Source organism: Dendropsophus ebraccatus, chromosome 9, assembly GCF_027789765.1.
Source record: "Dendropsophus ebraccatus isolate aDenEbr1 chromosome 9, aDenEbr1.pat, whole genome shotgun sequence".
NCBI lineage: Eukaryota > Metazoa > Chordata > Amphibia > Anura > Hylidae > Dendropsophus > Dendropsophus ebraccatus.
Genome location: NC_091462.1, coordinates 120,647,664 through 120,662,741, shown reverse-complemented (window position 1 = coordinate 120,662,741; position 15,078 = coordinate 120,647,664). Strand labels below are relative to the sequence as shown.

Sequence of the window (15,078 nt, the reverse complement as noted above, 5' to 3'; positions counted from 1 at the left end):
CCCGGCCTGCACTCTCCTCCCCCTTCTCCCGGCCTGCACTCTCCTCCCCTCCCCCGACCTGCACTCTCCTCTCCTCCCCTCCCGCCTCTCCCGACCTGCACTCTCCTCCCCCTTCTCCCGGCCTGCACTCTCCTCCCCCTCCCCCCTCTCCCGGCCTGCACTCTCCTCCCCTCCCCCGACCTGCACTCTCCTCTCCTCCCCTCCCGCCTCTCCCGACCTGCACTCTCCTCCCCCTTCTCCCGGCCTGCACTATCCTCCCCTTCTCCCGGCCTGCACTATCCTCCCCCTCCCCCCTCTCCCGACCTGCACTCTCCTCCCCCCTCTCCCGGCCTGCACTCTCCTCCCCCCTCTCCCGGCCTGCACTCTCCTCCCCCCTCTCCCGGCCTGCACTCTCCTCCCCCCTCTCCCGGCCTGCACTCTCCTCCCTCCCCCGACCTGCACTCTCCTCTCCTCCCCTCCCGCCTCTCCCGACCTGCACTCTCCTCCCCTTCTCCCGGCCTGCACTATCCTCCCTTCTCCGGCCTGCACTATCCTCCCCCTCCCCCCTCTCCCGACCTGCACTCTCCTCCCCCCTCTCCCGGCCTGCACTCTCCTCCCCCCTCTCCCGGCCTGCACTCTCCTCCCCCCTCTCCCGGCCTGCACTCTCCTCCCCCCTCTCCCGGCCTGCACTCTCCTCCCCCTCCCCCCTCTCCCGGCCTGCACTCTCCTCCCCCTCCCCCCTCTCCCGGCCTGCACTCTCCTCTCCTCCCCTCCCCCCTCTCCCGACCTGCACTCTCCTCCCCCTCCCCCCTCTCCCGGCCTGCACTCTCCTCCCCCTCCCCCCCTCCCGGCCTGCACTCTCCTCCCCCTCCCCCCTCTCCCGGCCTGCACTCTCCTCCCCTCCCCCGACCTGCACTCTCCTCTCCTCCCCTCCCCCGACCTGCACTCTCCTCCCCTCCCCCGACCTGCACTCTCCTCCCCTCCCCCCTCTCCCGACCTGCACTCTCCTCCCCCTCCCCTCCCCCCTCTCCCGGCCTGCACTCTCCTCCCCCTCCCCCCTCTCCCGGCCTGCACTCTCCTCCCCCTCCCCCCTCTCCCGGCCTGCACTCTCCTCCCCTCCCCCGACCTGCACTCTCCTCTCCTCCCCTCCCCCCTCTCCCGACCTGCACTCTCCTCCCCCTCCCCCCTCTCCCGACCTGCACTCTCCTCCCCCTCCCCTCCCCCCCTCTCCCGACCTGCACTCCTCCTCCCCCTCCCCTCCCCCCCGACCTGCACTCTCCTCCCCCTCCCCCCCCCCCTCTCCCGGCCTGCACTCTCCTCCCCCTCCCCCCTCTCCCGGCCTGCACTCTCCTCCCCTCCCCCGACCTGCACTCTCCTCCCCCTCCCCTCCCCCCTCTCCCGACCTGCACTCTCTTTCCCCTCCCCTCCCCTCCCCCCTCTCCTCCCCTCCCCCCTCTCCTCCCCTCCCCCCTCTCCCGACCTGCACTCTCCTCCCCCTCCCCTCCCCCCTCTCCCGACCTGCACTCTCCTCCCCCTCCCCTCCCCCCCTCTCCCGACCTGCACTCTCTTTCCCCTCCCCTCCCCTCCCCCCTCTCCTCCCCTCCCCCCTCTCCTCCCCTCCCCCCTCTCCCGACCTGCACTCCCCCCCCCCCTCCCCCTCTCCTCCCCTCCCCCCTCTCCCGACCTGCACTCCCCCCCCCCCTCCCCCCTCTCCTCCCCTCCCCCCTCTCCTCCCCTCCCCCCTCTCCCGACCTGCACTCCCCCCCCCCCTCCCCCCTCTCCTCCCCTCCCCCCTCTCCCGACCTGCACTCCCCCCCCCCCCCTCCCCCCTCTCCTCCCCTCCCCCCTCTCCTCTCCTCCCCTCCCCCCTCTCCTCTCCTCCCCCTCCCCTCTCCTCCCCCCTCTCCTCCCCTCCCCCCTCTCCCGACTGCACTCCCCCCCCCCCCCCCCCCCCCCCTTGCCTCTCTGTGACCGGTCTCTTTGTGCAGGAAAGCCCAGGAGAGTCAGAAGGAGATGAAGCTGCTTCTTGATATGTATAAATCTGCACCCAAGGAGCAGCGGGACAAAGTGCAGCTGATGGCGGCTGAGAGGAAGACCAAGGCCGAGGTGTGTCCCCATGCTGTGACCCGCGGGGCCCTCACCTTTCACCCACGTTACGCCTCACACTGTATTATATGTCTGTCAGGTGGAGGAGCTGCGCTCTCGAGTTCAGGCTCTAGAAGAAAAGGATCGTAGAGAGCGGAAGAAGCTGGCGGATGAGGAGGCGCTCCGGAAGATTAAACTGGCTGAGGAGCAGATAGAACACCTGCAGCGGAAACTCAGTGCTACCAAACAGGCGAGTGGTGTGTGTGTGTGTGTGTGTGTGTGTGCTGGTGTGTGTGCGCCAGAGCGAGTGGTGTGTGTGTGTGCGCCAGAGCGAGTGGGGTGTGTGTGTGCTGGTGTGTGTGCGCCAGAGCAAGTGGTGTGTGTGTGCGCCAGAGCGAGTGGTGTGTGTGTGTGTGTGTGCGCCAGAGCGAGTGGGGTGTGTGTGTGTGCGCCAGAGCAAGTGGTGTGTGTGTGTGTGTGCTGGTGTGTGTGCGCCAGAGCAAGTGGTGTGTGTGTGTGTGTGCGCCAGAGCGAGTGGGGTGTGTGTGTGCTGGTGTGTGTGCGCCAGAGCAAGTGGTGTGTGTGTGCGCCAGAGCGAGTGGTGTGTGTGTGTGTGCTGGTGTGTGCGCCAGAGCGAGTGGTGTGTGTGTGTGTGTGCGCCAGAGCGAGTGGGGTGTGTGTGTGCTGGTGTGTGTGCGCCAGAGCAAGTGGTGTGTGTGTGTGTGCGCCAGAGCGAGTGGGGTGTGTGCTGGTGTGTGTGCGCCAGAGCAAGTGGTGTGTGTGTGCGCCAGAGCGAGTGGTGTGTGTGTGTGTGCTGGTGTGTGCGCCAGAGCGAGTGGTGTGTGTGTGTGTGCGCCAGAGCGAGTGGGGTGTGTGTGTGCTGGTGTGTGTGCGCCAGAGCAAGTGGTGTGTGTGTGTGTGCGCCAGAGCGAGTGGGGTGTGTGCTGGTGTGTGTGCGCCAGAGCAAGTGGTGTGTGTGTGCGCCAGAGCGAGTGGTGTGTGTGTGTGTGCTGGTGTGTGCGCCAGAGCGAGTGGTGTGTGTGTGTGTGCGCCAGAGCGAGTGGGGTGTGTGTGTGCTGGTGTGTGTGCGCCAGAGCAAGTGGTGTGTGTGTGTGTGCGCCAGAGCAAGTGGTGTGTGTGTGTGTGCTGGTGTGTGTGCGCCAGAGCGAGTGGGGTGTGTGTGTGCTGGTGTGTGTGCGCCAGAGCAAGTGGTGTGTGTGTGTGCGCCAGAGCAAGTGGTGTGTGTGTGTGCGCCAGAGCAAGTGGTGTGTGTGTGTGTGCGCCAGAGCAAGTGGTGTGTGTGTGTGTGTGTGCGCCAGAGCGAGTGGGGTGTGTGTGTGTGCTGGTGTGTGTGCGCCAGAGCAAGTGGTGTGTGTGTGTGTGCGCCAGAGCGAGTGGGGTGTGTGTGTGTGCGCCAGAGCAAGTGGGGTGTGTGTGTGTGTGTGCGCCAGAGCAAGTGGGGTGTGTGTGTGTGCGCCAGAGCAAGTGGTGTGTGTGTGTGTGCTGGTGTGTGTGCGCCAGAGCAAGTGGTGTGTGTGTGTGCGCCAGAGCGAGTTGGGTGTGTGTGTGCGCCAGAGCAAGTGGGGTGTGTGTGTGTGTGCCAGAGCAAGTGGGGTGTGTGTGTGCGCCAGAGCGAGTTGGGTGTGTGTGTGCGCCAGAGCAAGTGGGGTGTGTGTGTGTGCCAGAGCAAGTGGGGTGTGTGTGTGTGCACCAGAGCGAGTTGGGTGTGTGTGTGCGCCAGAGCAAGTGGGGTGTGTGTGTGTGCCAGAGCAAGTGGGGTGTGTGTGTGTGCCAGAGCGAGTGGGGTGTGTGTGTGCGCCAGAGCAAGTGGGGTGTGTGTGTGCGCCAGAGCAAGTGGGGTGTGTGTGTGTGCGCCAGAGCGAGTGGGGTGTGTGTGTGCGCCAGAGCAAGTGGGGTGTGTGTGTGTGTGTGTCGGGCCGAGTGGGTGGGGGGGGGGGGTGCGCGTGCTCGCCAGGGCTAATGGGTGTTTGTGCATGCGTGTGTCAGGCGAAGTGGTTGTGTTTGTGCGTGTGCCCAGCGACTGGGGTGGATGGGTGTTTGTGCCGGGGTGGGTGTCTCCACCATCCTCTCATGTACTGGCTGTCCAGGAGGAGGAGGCGCTGCTGTCGGAGATGGATGTCACCGGGCAGGCATTCGAGGACATGCAGGAGCAGAATATCCGCCTGATGCAGCAGCTTCGGGAGAAGGACGACGCCAACTTCAAGCTGATGTCAGAGCGAATCAAATCCAACCAGATCCACAAACTACTGCGCGAGGAGAAGGAGGAGCTGGCCGAGCAGGTGCAGGGCCTCAAGACTCAGGTGACTACCATGTGCCGTGCTGGAGTCTCTCTGCTCCGCCATGTGCCGTGCTGGGGTCTCACTGCTCCGCCATGTCCCATGATGTGGTCTCGCTGCTCCGCCATGTCCCATGATGTGGTCTCGCTGCTCCACCATGTGCCCTGCGGGGGTCTCTCTGCTCCGCCATGTACCGTGATTGGGGTCTCGCTGCTCCGCCATGTGCCGTGATTGGGGTCTCTCTGCTCCGCCATGTGCCATGCTGGGGTCTCTCTGCTCCGCCATGTGCCGTGCTGGGGTCTCTCTGCTCCGCCATGTGCCGTGCTGGGGTCTCTCTGCTCCGCCATGTGCCGTGCTGGGGTCTCTCTGCTCCGCCATGTGCCGTGCTGGGGTCTCTCTGCTCCGCCATGTGCCGTGCTGGGGTCTCGCTGCTCCGCCATGTGCCGTGCTGGGGTCTCTCTGCTCCGCCATGTGCCGTGCTGGGGTCTCTCTGCTCCGCCATGTGCCGTGCTGGGGTCTCGCTGCTCCGCCATGTGCCGTGCTGGGGTCTGGCTGCTCCGCCATGTGCCGTGCTGGGGTCTTGCTGCTCCGCCATGTCCCGTGATGGGGTCTCTCTGCTCCGCCATGTCCCGTGATGGGGTCTCTCTGCTCCGCCATGTGCCGTGATGGGGTCTCAGTGCTCCGCCATGTGCTGTGGTGGGGTCTCTCTGCTCCGCCATGTGCTGTGGTGGGGTCTCAGTGCTCCGCCATGTGCTGTGGTGGGGTCTCTCTGCTCCGCCATGTGCCGTGATAGGGTCTTGCTGCTTCTCCTTCGGCAGGTTGACGCTCAGCTCTTACAAGTGCAGAAGCTGGAGGAGCGGGAGCGGGTTCTGCACACCTCACTGGCCGCCATAGAGAAGGAGCTGACACTCAGGACACAGGCGTTAGAGATTCAGAAAAGGAAGGTGAGTGGGGGGGGGTATGGGGGTATGGGGGTATTATCATGCAATACATGGAGGGTGGATGGCAGGGGGTCTTATTATCCTATCAGTGGGGGGGAGGGGGGAGCTAGAGGGGTCCGTGCTGTTACTGACTGCATTCTAATCATAGGCGGTTGAAGCGGCTCAGTTAGCGGAGGACCTGAAGGTTCAGCTAGAACACATTGTCACTACGCTACGCGACACGCAGAGCTTTGTGTGCGACAACCGCTCTGCAAAGGAAAAGGAGTCGTTCAGCCTAAAGCGAGCACAGGTAATGTCTCCCTACCCTTATGTCCGTGTCCTCCTAACCCACTGCCAACTTCTCACCAACCTTCCCTCCCCGTACCAACGTCCTACCCCTCATAGGTTTAGGTATTTTCTTCCATCTAACGCTTGTGGTTTTCTATAGGAAGAGATCTCACGCTTGCGCAGAAAACTTGAAAAACAAAAGAAGATGGAAGTTTATGCTGATGCTGACCAGATCCTGCAGGAAGAGATAAAGGAGTACAGAGTAAGACAAGAGGGAAGGATGATGGCTGGGGAAACAGAGGAGCGGGGCCTGAGAGACAGAGGAGCGGGGCCTGAGAATGAGGAGGAGGAGGAGAGACAGAGGAGTGGGGCCTGAGAATCAGGAGGAGAAGAAGAGACAGAGGAGCGGGGCCGGAGAGACAGAGGAGCGGGGCCTGAGAATCAGGAGGAGGAGAAGAGACAGAGGAGCGGGGCCTGAGAATCAGGAGGAGGAGAAGAGACAGAGGAGCGGGGCCTGAGAATGAGGAGGAGGAAAGACAGAGGAGCGGGGCCGGAGAATCAGGAGGAGGAGAAGAGACAGAGGAGCGGGGCCTGAGGAGGAGAGACAGAGGAGCGGGGCCTGAGAATCAGGAGAAGGAGAAGAGACAGAGTAGCGGGGCCTGAGAATCAGGAGGAGGAGAAGAGACAGAGGAGCGGGGCCTGAGAATCAGGAGGAGGAGAAGAGACAGAGGAGCGGGGCCTGAGAATCAGGAGAAGGAGAAGAGACAGAGTAGCGGGGCCTGAGAATCAGGAGGAGGAGAAGAGACAGAGGAGCGGGGCCTGAGAATCAGGAGAAGGAGAAGAGAAGGAGTAGCGGGGCCTGAGAATCAGGAGGAGGGGAGAAAGAGGAGCAGGGCCTGAGAGTCAGGAGGAGGAGGAGAGACAGAGGAGCGGGGCCTGAGAATCAGGAGAAGGGGAGACAGAGGAGCAGGGCCTGAGAGTCAGGAGGAGGAGGAGAGACAGAGGAGCGGGGCCTGAGAGTCAGGAGGAGGAGGAAAGACAGAGGAGCGGGGCCTGACAATCAGGAGGAGAGAGAGGAGCGCGGGGCCTGAGAATCAGGAGGAGGAAGAGAGACAGAGGAGCGGGGCCTGAGAATCAGGAGGAGAAGACGAGACAGAGGAGCGGGGCCTGAGAATCAGGAGGAGAAGGCGAGACAAAGGAGCAGGCCTGAGAATCAGGAGGAGGAGAAGAGACAGAGGAGCGGGGCCTGAGAATGAGGAGGAGGAGGAGAGACAGGAGCGGGGCCCGAGAATCAGGAGGAGGAGATACAGAGGAGCGGGGCCTGAGAATCAGGAGGAGGAGGAGAGAGAGGAGTGGGGCCTGAGAATCAGGAGGAGAAGAGGAGACAGAGGAGCGGGGCCTGAGAATCAGGAGGAGGAGATACAGGGGAGCGGGGCCTGAGAATCAGGAGGAGAGAGGAGAGCGGGGCCTGAGAATCAGGAGGAGAGACAGAAGAGCGGGGCCTGAGAATGAGGAGGAGGAGGAGAGACAGGAGCGGGGCCCGAGAATCAGGAGGAGGAGAAGAGACAGAGGAGCGGGGCCTGAGAATGAGGAGGAGGAGGAGAGACAGGAGCGGGGCCCGAGAATCAGGAGGAGGAGATACAGAGGAGCGGGGCCTGAGAATCAGGAGGAGGAGGAGAGAGAGGAGTGGGGCCTGAGAATCAGGAGGAGAAGAGGAGACAGAGGAGCGGGGCCTGAGAATCAGGAGGAGGAGATACAGGGGAGCGGGGCCTGAGAATCAGGAGGAGAGAGGAGAGCGGGGCCTGAGAATCAGGAGGAGAGACAGAAGAGCGGGGCCTGAGAATGAGGAGGAGAGACAGAGGAGCGGGGCCTGAGAATCAGGAGGAGGAGGAGAGACAGAGGAGCAGGGCCTGAGAATCAGGAGGAGGAGGAGAGACAGAGGAGCGGGGCCTGAGAATCAGGAGGAGGAGGAGGAGACACAGAGGAGCGGGGCCTGAGAGACAGAGGAGCGGGGCCTGAGAATGAGGAGGAGGAGGAAAGACAGGAGCGGGGCCTGAGAATCAGGAGGAGGAGATACAGAGGAGCGGGGCCTGAGAATCAGGAGGAGGAGGAGAGACAGAGGAGCAGGGCCTGAGAATCAGGAGGAGGAGGAGAGACAGAGGAGCGGGGCCTGAGAATCAGGAGGAGGAGGAGAGACAGAGGGGCGGGGCCTTAGAATCAGGAGTAGGAGAGACAGAGGAGCGGGGCCTGAGAATCAGGAGGGGGAGGAGGAGAGACAGAGGAGCGGGGCCTGAGAATCAGGAGGGGGAGGAGGAGAGACAGAGGAGCAGGGCCTGACAATCAGGAGGAGGAGGAGAGACAGAGGAGCGGAGCCTGAGAATTAGGAGGAGGAGGAGAGACAGAGGAGCGGAGCCTGAGAATCAGGAGGAGTAGAAGGAGAGACAGAGGAGCGGAGCCTGAGAATCAGGAGGAGGAGGAGGAGAGACAGAGGAGAGGGGCCTGACAATCAGGAGGCGGAGGAGGAGAGTCAGAGGAGCGGGGTTGGAGAATCAGGAGGAGGAGGAGAGACAGAGGAGCGGGGCCTGAGAATCAGGAGGAGGAGAAACAGAGGAGCAGGGCCTGAGAATTAGGAGGAGGAGGAGAGGGGCCTGACAATCAGGAGGAGGAGGAGAGACAGAGGACCGGGGCCTGAGATTCAGGAGGAGCAGGAGGAGAGACAGAGGAGCGGGGCCTAAGATTCAGGAGGAGTAGGAGGAGAGACAGAGGAGCGGGGCCTGAGAATCAGGAGGAGGAGAGACAGAGGAGCAGGGCCTGAGAATTAGGAGGAGGAGGAGAGACAGAGGAGCGGGGCCTGAGAATCAGGAGGAGGAGGAGAGACAGAGGAGCGGGGCCTGTGAATCAGGAGGAGGAGAGACAGAGGAGCGGGGCCTGAGATTCAGGAGGAGTAGGAGGAGAGACAGAGGAGCGGGGCCTGACTTTCAGGAGGAGTAGGAGAAGAGACAGAGGAGCGGGGCCTGAGATTCAGGAGGAGTAGGAGGAGAGACAGAGGAGCGGGGCCTGAGAATCAGGAGGAGAAGGAGAGACAGAGGAGAGGGGCCTGACAATCAGGAGGAGGAGGAAAGACAGAGGAGCGGGGCCTGACAATCAGGAGGAGAAACAGAGGAGCGGGGCCTGTGATTTAGGAGGAGGAGGAGGAGAGACAGAGGAGCAGGGCCTGAGATTCAGGAGGAGTATGAGGAGAGACAGAGGAGCGGGGCCTGAGAATCAGGAGGAGGAGAGACAGAGGAGCGGAGCCTGAGAATCAGGAGGAGGAGGAGGAGAGACAGAGGAGCGGGGCCTGAGAATCAGGAGGAGTAGGAGGAGAGACAGAGGAGCGGGGCCTGAGATTCAGGAGGAGTAGGAGGAGAGACAGAGGAGCGGGGCCTGAGAATCAGGAGGAGTAGGAGGAGAGACAGAGGAGCGGGGCCTGAGAATCAGGAGGAGGAGAGACAGAGGAGCAGGGCCTGAGAATTAGGAGGAGGAGGAGAGACAGAGGAGCGGGGCCTGAGAATCAGGAGGAGGAGGAGAGACAGAGGAGCGGGGCCTGAGATTCAGGAGGAGTAGGAGGAGAGACAGAGGAGCTGGGCCTGAGAATCAGGAGGAGGAGGAGGAGGAGAGACAGAGGAGAGGGGCCTGACAATCAGGAGGAGGAGGAGGAGGAGAGTCAAAGGAGCGGGGTTGGAGAATCAGGAGGAGGAGGAGAGACAGAGGAGCGGGGCCTGAGAATCAGGAGGAGGAGGAGAGACAGAGGAGCGGGGCCTGAGAATCAGGAGGAGGAGGAGAGACAGAGGAGTGGGGCCTGAGAATCCGGAGGAGGAGAGACAGAGGAGAGGGGCCTGAGAATCAGGAGGAGGAGGAGAGACAGGGGTGTGGGGACCCTGATGTGGATGTTGGGGGGACATGGTTGTGAGGTGGAGTTTGGCCTGGTTCCTTCGTTGCTGACCCTGTGCTTTCTCTGTAGGCCCGTCTCACCTGCCCGTGCTGTAACACCCGTAAGAAAGACGCCGTCCTCACTAAGTGTTTCCACGTCTTCTGCTTTGAGTGTGTGAAGACCCGATACGACTCCAGACAGCGGAAATGTCCTAAGTGTAATGCAGCTTTTGGGGCGCACGATTTTCACCGAATTTATATCAACTAGTAGCGGGAACATAGACTACGTGCGGACCACAGTTGTCTCTGTTCAGACTGGACAATAAACGACCAACTGGATTAAATGGAATGAGCCGCCGGACATGTGACCTGCCCCTCTGTATTATACATATGTGTTTAGTTTTGTCTGATAAAAGTGTTGATCACGTGATCCTGAACACATTCTTCGCTCTGACTTTTTTTTTTTTTTAAAGATTTTATTTAAACTTTTGCATAAAAAATATACTCATAAACAAGAACATAGTGGGGCACAGTCCGCCCCATACATGCACTGGAGGTCAAGAAAAGCCATGAGACCGGATAACCCAGCAGAGAGACGACAACAGGTGTGTAACCCCTAAAGATTGCCCACCGCTAGGACACGTGGTTGTACGGCTGAGATCGGACAGAACACATAGACCACACATGCACTCACACACACACAGAAATACAGCGACCCCCCCCCCCCCCTCCCCCCACAGATAGGCTCAGCCGTCCACCGTCTTATCTAACATGAGCCAATGTATCCAGATCTCCTTGAACTTCCTAGGGCATTTGCGATGTTTGTAGAGGGCCTCATATCGTGGGACGTATTTGTTAACCAGCTGTTTCCAGTGGGCCAAGGAAGGAACGTCGGTGCACTTCCACTCCATTGCTATAATTTTTTTAGCACAAAATAAAAGAAAACGTATGAACACCCTGCAATATTTATTTTGCGTAATCCCGTTAGTGATACCTAATAGACAGACCATAGGCGTGCAAACAAATGGAAAATCAAAGTGGTCGGACAGGAATTGCAGAACCGAACGCCAAAAGGCCTGTATCTTAGGGCCTGACCACACTGCATGTATAAAGGTTACAACGGCCCCCTGGCATTTAAAACAAGCGTCCAAGGGGGACACCCCCATCTTCCTGAGCCTCTCCGGGGTATAGTACGTTCTCATCAAGAAGCAGAACTGAATCGATCGGTCCCGGGCGCTAACTACCGTAGGATAATAAGTATTCACCACCTCTTTCCAATGCTGATGGCTCAGGTAGGGGACATCCACCACCCATCTCTCATAGGCCTTCTGGAATGGGGAAGTATCCTCCGGACACAACATTAAGTAGCTGCGCGTCAGGGGTTTGTCAAGATTCGGTGAACCCAGCAGCTTCTCAGCCGGTGCGAACTCCAGGGGAACTGTGAGGCCGCCAAACGGAGTCTGAACAGCGTGCCGTAACTGCAGGTAATGAAAAACCGCTGTACGAAGCGCCCCATACAACACACACAGCAGAGAAGGAGCGGAATACATTGTCCGAGGAAAATAGATGGGACAGAGACCGGATCTCGTGTTTACCCCACAGGGCAGCGCCCGGAGGGCCAATGAGCTCCGGCAGATGGGGATTCAGCCACAAGGGCGTGCGGGGGGAAGAGGGGGGTGATGACATCTGTTTCTGTACCATCGACCACACTCTCTGCACCGTGGCCAAGGGGTATACCTATACAGGGTGTTGGTTGGATCCTATGAGGGCCTAACCAACGCCCCAGCCAGTGCTACCGCCGCGTTGCTGAGATCCAAATCCAACCACCAGTTTGCATAGACCAACGCCAGGAAGTACAGATACATATTAGGAGCTGCCAGACCCCTCTGATGTTTGGGCGCAAGGTGTGCATAACCAATTCGAGGAGACCTGCCCTGCCAGTAAAAGAATCTCCGAATCCTGTCCAGATCAGACTCACTCAGTGTCAGACTCAGGTACAAAATCATCCTCTAGTGTGCAGTGAGTTTGGGACTATTTTAAATGATCCAATAAAGAAACAGATTTTTACTTCATTCTTGTGGAGCCGGATGCAGTCCTTCTGTTTTCCATGTATTCATCGGGAGTCGGCCCGACCTAACCGTCCGTGCTTCACATCCGCTGGTGCTTGCTGACTATTACTAGGTCAGCTGATCCTCTGCTCTTGTGGTGAATGGTCTATTTCACCCCCTATACTGTGGAGCCAGTTTGCTCCGTGGGTCGGGTGCAGTGCACCAGGTCCACGGAGTGTAAGGGGTTAAATAGTGATGCAGCAGCATCACTACTAACCCCCTGGGGCTGTACAGTAAGGAGGGGTGCATAGCTCACCCCTCCTTACAGTACAGGAGTAGGGAATCCCCTTAATTAAGCCGGGATTCCCTACCCTACAGGGTTTTTCACCCAGAAGCAGAAATCGGTCTGCTTCTCGGCCGGAAATTTAAAATCCCGACATAGAAGTTACAGTCTGATCCCCAGGGACTTAACCCCCTTCCTTGCTGGGGCAGATGCAGTGCGATCTCCATGGGGAAGGGGGGGGCTGGGGGTTACCTGCTGAGTCTTCCTCGGCAGTTGCTAGTAGTCCCCAAATGTCCCAGTAAGCCCCGCCCCCCAAATCGCTGCGGCGACATTAAGCGCCACTCCGAAATCGCTGCGGAAATCGGCAGTTGCTAGTAGTCCCCAAATGTCCCGGTAAGCTTCGCTCCCGAAATCGCTGCGGCGACATTAAGCGCCGCTCCGAAATCGCTGCGGAAATCGGCAGTTGCTAGTAGTCCCCAAATGTCCCGGTAAGCTTCGCTCCCCGCGACGGTAAGCCCCGCTGTAGGATGATCCTATGTGGTTTTTTTTTTATTATTATTATTATTCATTTATTTAAAAAGAAAAACCGCATAGGATCCCCCCCCCTTTTCATATCCAGCCGGGTTAAAAACCAAACAACACCAGGGTAGGAAAAGCCATTGGTTTAGGCCCTCCCCAGCCTAATCTTACCAGCCTGCTGCCACCCGGTCCAGGAGCGCCAATTTTGAGGCTCCGGGACCACTGGCACCCGGCTCTTCCCAGTACCCCTGGTGGCATTGGGTACTGGGGTAATAATAGGGGGTTAGTGTTAGCCATTTTATACCGGCTAACACTAGGCCCCAACTTAGTAATGGATTCCGTCTACCAGACAGCTTCCATTACTAAGTCTATAAAGTAGTAATGAAAGAAAACATCACACCGAGAAAATGTTTTTATTCAAATAAAAACACCCCCCACACCCCTCATTGGCGGACTTTACTGTGCAATAAAATGGTCAGTCATCGACGTAGTCCAAACGAATCTGCGGTAATCCTCTGCTTTCCGGTATCTGGAAAAGAAAGGGAGAAGAAAATGCTCATTACCCAGGAGGCAAAGCAGGAGAGGATTTAGAGACAATTCTGAGCCAAACAAATCAGCACCACAGAAAACAGACCAGGCTTATCCCTGATGGTAAATGGCATGAATAGACTGGAATAGACTGGAATAGACTGGAATAGACTGGTCTATTTAAAGTGCAAAAGCAGAAATAGTGCACATCTAGAAAAATCCCCTGTTGGTAACACCTCTCCTTGCAGCAACTAAACTCCGCCTACAAAAATGGGGATCACTCCCGTTGTCACTACTGGGTAGGATCAATGGGGGAGATTTAAGTTTAGGGGCATATAGCTGTCTATTGAGACTGTGACCTCCACACCCAAGTAACGGAACTGGCAGGCCACCAACAGTCCGTTCAGGAGGATAACGGGCAGGGGGAGAGAGAGTGCCAGGGGCATTAACACTGGTAGTTTATCCGGTTTGGTTGTGAACTGGTCTAAGCCAAAGTCTTGTATGCGTGACATCAGGGCTAGGAGGGAGGGGCCTACGTCAGCCAGGTCCACCAGGGTATCATCCGCATATAGCGACACTTTTTCAACAATCAATCCCCTCTGGAGGCCACGGATAGAGGGCGAGGCACGGACAGCCGCCGCCAGCGGCTCAATGGCAAAGAGCAAGGGCGATAGCGGACATCCCTGCCGTGTCCCCCGCCCCAGGGAGAAGGAGGTGGAGATATCTATATTGGTGCGTATACTAGCTGTGGGCTCAGTATACAATAAACGGACCCAAGCCAGGAACCGTGGACCAAACCGCATTCTACCAAGAAGAGACCACAGATATGGCCACTCAACAGAGTCGAATGCCTTTTGTATGTCTAGGCTGAGGACGTGGAGCTGCGTCTGATGCACTGGCAGCGATATTCATATATAGGCGGGAGATGTTAATATCGGTGGCGCATGAATCCGGTCTGGTCAGGATGGAGCACTGAACGAACAACTCCATTCAGCCGCATCGCCAGCACCTTAGCCAGGATTTTGACATCTATTGTAAGAAGCTAAATAGGTCGATATGAGGATGGGGATAACGGGTCTTTGTCCAGTTTTAAGAGCAGAATGATCAAGGCCTCCTGAAGGGAGTTCGAAGATGGCCCACCTCCAGAGAGTCATTATACATAGCAAGGAGGTGTGAGGCCACGACCCCAGCGTTATTATTATTTATTTATTTATTTTTGAGAGAAAAAAAACTTTATTAACAATTCCATCTTATACAAAACAAATAAAATAGCAGAATCCTCAGGTTTCTCTGTTACCCCCCGCTGTATCCTCACCTTCCCCCCCTCTTGGTTACTCTGTTACCCCCCGCTGTATCCTCACCTTCCCCCCCTCTTGGTTACTCTGTTACCCCCCGCTGTATCCTCACCTTCCCCCCCTCTTGGTTACTCTGTTACCCCCCGCTGTATCCTCACCTTCCCCCCCTCTTGGTTACTCTGTTACCCCCCGCTGTATCCTCACCTTCCCCCCCTCTTGGTTTCTCTGTTACCCCCTGCTGTATCCTCACCTTCCCCTCCCTCTTGGTTCCTCTGTCTGACACTGGGGTGTGTAATATACTGGGACCTGACACTGGGGTGTGTAATATACTGGGACCTGACACTGGGGTGTGTAATATACTGGGACCTGACACTGGGGTGTGTAATATACTAGGGACCTGATACTGGGGTGTGTATTATACTGGGAACTGACACTGGGGTGTGTAATATACTGGGAAGTGACACTGGGGTGTTTAATATATTGGGACCTGATACTGGGGTGTGTAATACACTGGGGACCTGACACTGGGGTGTGCAATATACTGGGGACCTGATACTGGGGTGTGTAATATTCTGGGGACCTGATACTGGGGTGTGTAATATTCTGGGGACCTGATACTGGGGTGTGTAATGCTGGTTTTGTGTTTTTCTGACTGTAAATTGTAACTGGGAAATTTTGAATCCACACCCACAACAAGCCAAACCCCTTTTCAACGCTAAAGTGTCCCTGGAAAAAAGTTCCAAATGTTTGCAACTAAGTAAGTATTTTTTGGGTAACCACAGGGGATTACATTTGGGGGGGCTATCAGGGGAGTGACCTTCAGGGGCATACCTACCACATGGAGGGTAGTATGTATTGGGGGGATTACCAGGAGGAATTACATGGGAATATCTAAGATGGGGGAGATGGTGCCTAAACACTATTGTA

The 15,078-nt window shown here is 58.1% G+C and overlaps 2 protein-coding genes across 3 annotated transcripts in view; one reads left to right on the top strand and one right to left on the bottom strand.

Annotated features, from left to right (window-relative positions):
* RNF40 (ring finger protein 40) overlaps positions 1-9,919 on the top strand; it is a 31,983-nt gene extending 22,064 nt beyond the window's left edge. For both annotated transcript variants that reach the window (XM_069984758.1, XM_069984757.1), the window contains exons 14-20: positions 1,968-2,085; positions 2,165-2,314; positions 4,173-4,385; positions 5,180-5,305; positions 5,451-5,591; positions 5,730-5,831; positions 9,570-9,919. In XM_069984758.1, the coding sequence (XP_069840859.1) occupies positions 1,968-2,085; positions 2,165-2,314; positions 4,173-4,385; positions 5,180-5,305; positions 5,451-5,591; positions 5,730-5,831; positions 9,570-9,746 (1,027 nt within the window). In that variant the 3' untranslated portion in view covers positions 9,747-9,919. The remainder of the gene's footprint in view (positions 1-1,967; positions 2,086-2,164; positions 2,315-4,172; positions 4,386-5,179; positions 5,306-5,450; positions 5,592-5,729; positions 5,832-9,569) is intronic.
* A 3,865-nt stretch (positions 9,920-13,784) lies between these two features.
* LOC138801949 (integrin alpha-L-like) overlaps positions 13,785-15,078 on the bottom strand; it is an 84,392-nt gene continuing 83,098 nt past the window's right edge. The window contains exon 29 of the mRNA XM_069985045.1: positions 13,785-13,898. Coding sequence (XP_069841146.1) covers positions 13,785-13,898 — 114 coding nt within the window. The remainder of the gene's footprint in view (positions 13,899-15,078) is intronic.